This window comes from Glycine soja, chromosome 6 (genome assembly GCF_004193775.1).
Source record: "Glycine soja cultivar W05 chromosome 6, ASM419377v2, whole genome shotgun sequence".
NCBI classification, from domain to species: domain Eukaryota; kingdom Viridiplantae; phylum Streptophyta; class Magnoliopsida; order Fabales; family Fabaceae; genus Glycine; species Glycine soja.
The window spans coordinates 376,253-379,350 of record NC_041007.1 but is presented as its reverse complement, the minus strand read 5'-3'; the positions used below and the strand labels follow the sequence as shown (position 1 = coordinate 379,350).

The following is a 3,098-nucleotide window of genomic DNA, read 5'->3' as shown; positions in this document are numbered from 1 at the left end:
CTTCTAATTGGGGCATGCTTCTTTTATGCGGAAGGGTTCAACTTCATTAACTAATTATAATATAATAATACGGTTCATCTACTTATCATTGGTCGCATGTCTAATTTTGTAGATGACCGGTAGTGCAGTTGGGAGTGAGGCTTCTTAGTGATTTGTGTTATAAATATAATGTTTCAAAAGGGAATCAAAGAGTTAAAAGGATCGTTTACTCAATAGATATATTTCTTTTCTATTGTTTTATTACTTACCAACTAGCTTTAAATTTTTAAAAATTATTTTATTCTTATTTATTTCTCTTGGATCAAATCATCTCTATTTTTCTCTTCTCTTCCCTCATCACATGTCACAGCCAAATATGCCCTTAGTTTCCATCCAACTTCTTTTTCATTTTTGTACTGATCCAATGCTATATAAGCACGTCGATTCAAAGTAACTTCGTTCAATACTAACTATTTTTATTTGTACTGCAGGTCCGCTTGGTCAGGAATTTTTACTGCAGGTTCAAGAACATTTACGTTTGACTTGCTGTATAACTGTATAGTTGTAATGATTCTTCGTCAAAAATTTATTTATAATATTTAATTGATTGCAAGAAATATTGCATTAATTGACTATTATATATTATATGTGTGTGCTTGTGAATGATTAATATTTTATTCAGAAGACTAGATTTATTCATTTTAGTGTAAAGATAAATGAAAAAAATAAATACAAACTAAAAGCAGATTCATTGTCACGTAAATGAAACTTTATTTATTTATTTCTGTAATGGCGACATTAATATTAAAAGTAACAAAACTAATAACTAATATTTTTTTATAAAAAATATTAAAAAAAAATTATCAGTAAAAATAAAATATAAATATCAAAAGATCTATTTACAACGAAAATCTTACTTAACTAATTAAGTTGTATCCCATTCTCTTTGTCATTAAAATTAAAACATAATTTTTTATGCAAATTAGCTTACTTGAGTGGGTTTCCTTTTTATTTTTCAACTCACATTATAGAATATTTTTTATTTTGAAAATATAAGCTAAATTACATGGCATAATGTTAATTTTTATCTTTAATAATTAAAATAAAAATACTATAAATTTTTATTTTTCTTGAAGTATTGATTATTTATAGCACATTTTAGGATATATAAAATTAATTTAACGATAAAGAAATTGCGGGTTGAAATCTTCTCACGGTTAAGAATTAACAGAATAATGACTAATATTTTCAGATAAAAAAATGTAATGTGCTTTAAATAGTTTTGGTAATAAATGAAATGATATACTAATTAAAAAATATAAAAAAAGTTTAAAGAAATAATTATATATTTAATCTATGTTTTGATGATAAAAAATTGGAGAGAGTAAATAAGAAAAAGAAAGTTAAGATAAGGCAGAGTTAATGTAGGACAAAAGTGTAAATAGGAGGGAAGATGAATGGCATTTGAGGAGCTAAACTTTATATATAGGGCCAGCTGTTGCTCTCATACCACCCGACCAACCATTTTACATTTACAGTAACAGTAGTGAAATTTCGGAAAAAATGGCGATGGCTTTCAAGATGGTATTGTTACTCTAATCTGTTATTTTATTTATTGGATCACTTAATTAGCTAGTTCATTGATGTTGATTTGTGAATTGACTTCTGATCAGGCGACGACTGGAATGTGGGTTACAGATGAGTGCAAGAACTCGTTCATGGATATGAAATGGAAGAAGGAGCACAGATACATTGTTTTCAAGATCGACGAAGGATCAAGGCTCGTCACCGTTGATAAACTCGGTGGCCCCACCGAGGGCTATGATGATCTCACCGCCTCCTTGCCCACCGATGATTGCCGATACGCGGTTTTTGACTTCGACTTCGTCACCGTTGATAACTGCCGCAAGAGCAAGATCTTCTTCATTGCATGGTGCTTCTTCATCTGTTTTTCATTATTACTATTTTAACCCTCTTTTTCTTAGTACTTATCCTATGTTTTATTGCTGTTGATCCGTGGTTTTATGCATACAAACAAAACAAAAGTAGCCAACCCAGTGTCCGGTGGCGCTATTTTAATTATGAGTTATGTCGTCTCTGACAGTTGTAGTAATAATGTTGAATATAATGGCTCAATAATTTATGCGGAGGAAATAAAATTAAAGTTCTTTTTAGGTACAATTATATGATGGTAGTTGATTTGATTGAATATTTGAATTGAAATATTTATAATATATGATCAGGTCTCCAACAGCATCAAGGATTAGAGCTAAGATTCTATACGCAACTTCGAAGGATGGGCTGAGAAGAGCGCTGGATGGAATCAGCTATGAACTCCAGGCCACCGATCCAACGGAGATGGGATTCGATGTAATTAGAGACATAGCCAAATAGACAGGCAGAGAATCAAATTAAATACGAGTGCTAATTAAGTTTTAATCCTTTTATCTCTTCAGTTCAGATGTGGTTACACGTACGTTGAGTTTTAATTCATGAGCAGCTCCCATGACATGTGCTCTCCTTTTCTTATCGTTTTGTATCATAGCTTTATCATCATCATCCACTACTTTGGCTGGCATCTTCAATGTGATATATAGTATAAGTGGGGCATGAAATCTTAAATCATAATAATATATTATATCTAATGTGGTTACCCCATGTATGCCAATAGCTGGCTAAAACCAAAAAAAGTAAAACTGTTAGTAAAAGGATACGTAGATTAGATCAACTTTTTATAAACTAACTTGATGTGTTAACATTGATTAATTTAATCAATGTTTTTGCATGATATTTAACGATGATGATGATGATGATAATGATGATGATGATGATGATCCTCTTTCTATATTCATTATTCATTTCTCTTCCTTTATTCATCCTTCTTAATGGAAAATTTTCTTTCTATATCCATTATCTTCTTCTCTTCCTTCATACACCCCGTCAATACCTTTATAATGTAACTTCTTTTACTATCTATTAAATGCAATTTCTATTGTTTCTTTTCTGTTCATTGTATTGTATAGTCTGATCATCCATGCATTAGTTTTAGGGATTAAACATTAGAAAATGGTAATTTCTAAAGAACTAGGAAATGGTATCTGAACAACTCATTGCTAGGA

General features: G+C 30.3%; 1 protein-coding gene across 1 annotated transcript; it reads left to right on the top strand.

Annotated features, from left to right (window-relative positions):
- The first annotated feature begins 1,471 nt into the window (after positions 1-1,471).
- Positions 1,472-2,564, top strand: LOC114414424 (actin-depolymerizing factor 5-like). The gene is made up of 3 exons (XM_028378692.1): positions 1,472-1,563; positions 1,653-1,912; positions 2,223-2,564. The coding sequence occupies exons 1-3, from the start codon at positions 1,543-1,545 to the stop codon at positions 2,371-2,373; spliced, it is 432 nt and encodes a 143-aa protein (XP_028234493.1). The 5' UTR covers positions 1,472-1,542; the 3' UTR covers positions 2,374-2,564.
- Positions 2,565-3,098: the final 534 nt, after the last annotated feature.

Bases quoted from the DNA above. Each gene is read 5' to 3' on its own strand.
- LOC114414424 (XM_028378692.1), top strand. From the start codon at position 1,543: ATGGCGATGGCTTTCAAGATG. The intron at 1,564-1,652 runs GTATTGTTACTC...ACTTCTGATCAG, and splicing joins TGGCGATGGCTTTCAAGATG to GCGACGACTGGAATGTGGGT. The intron at 1,913-2,222 runs GTGCTTCTTCAT...ATATATGATCAG, and splicing joins AAGATCTTCTTCATTGCATG to GTCTCCAACAGCATCAAGGA.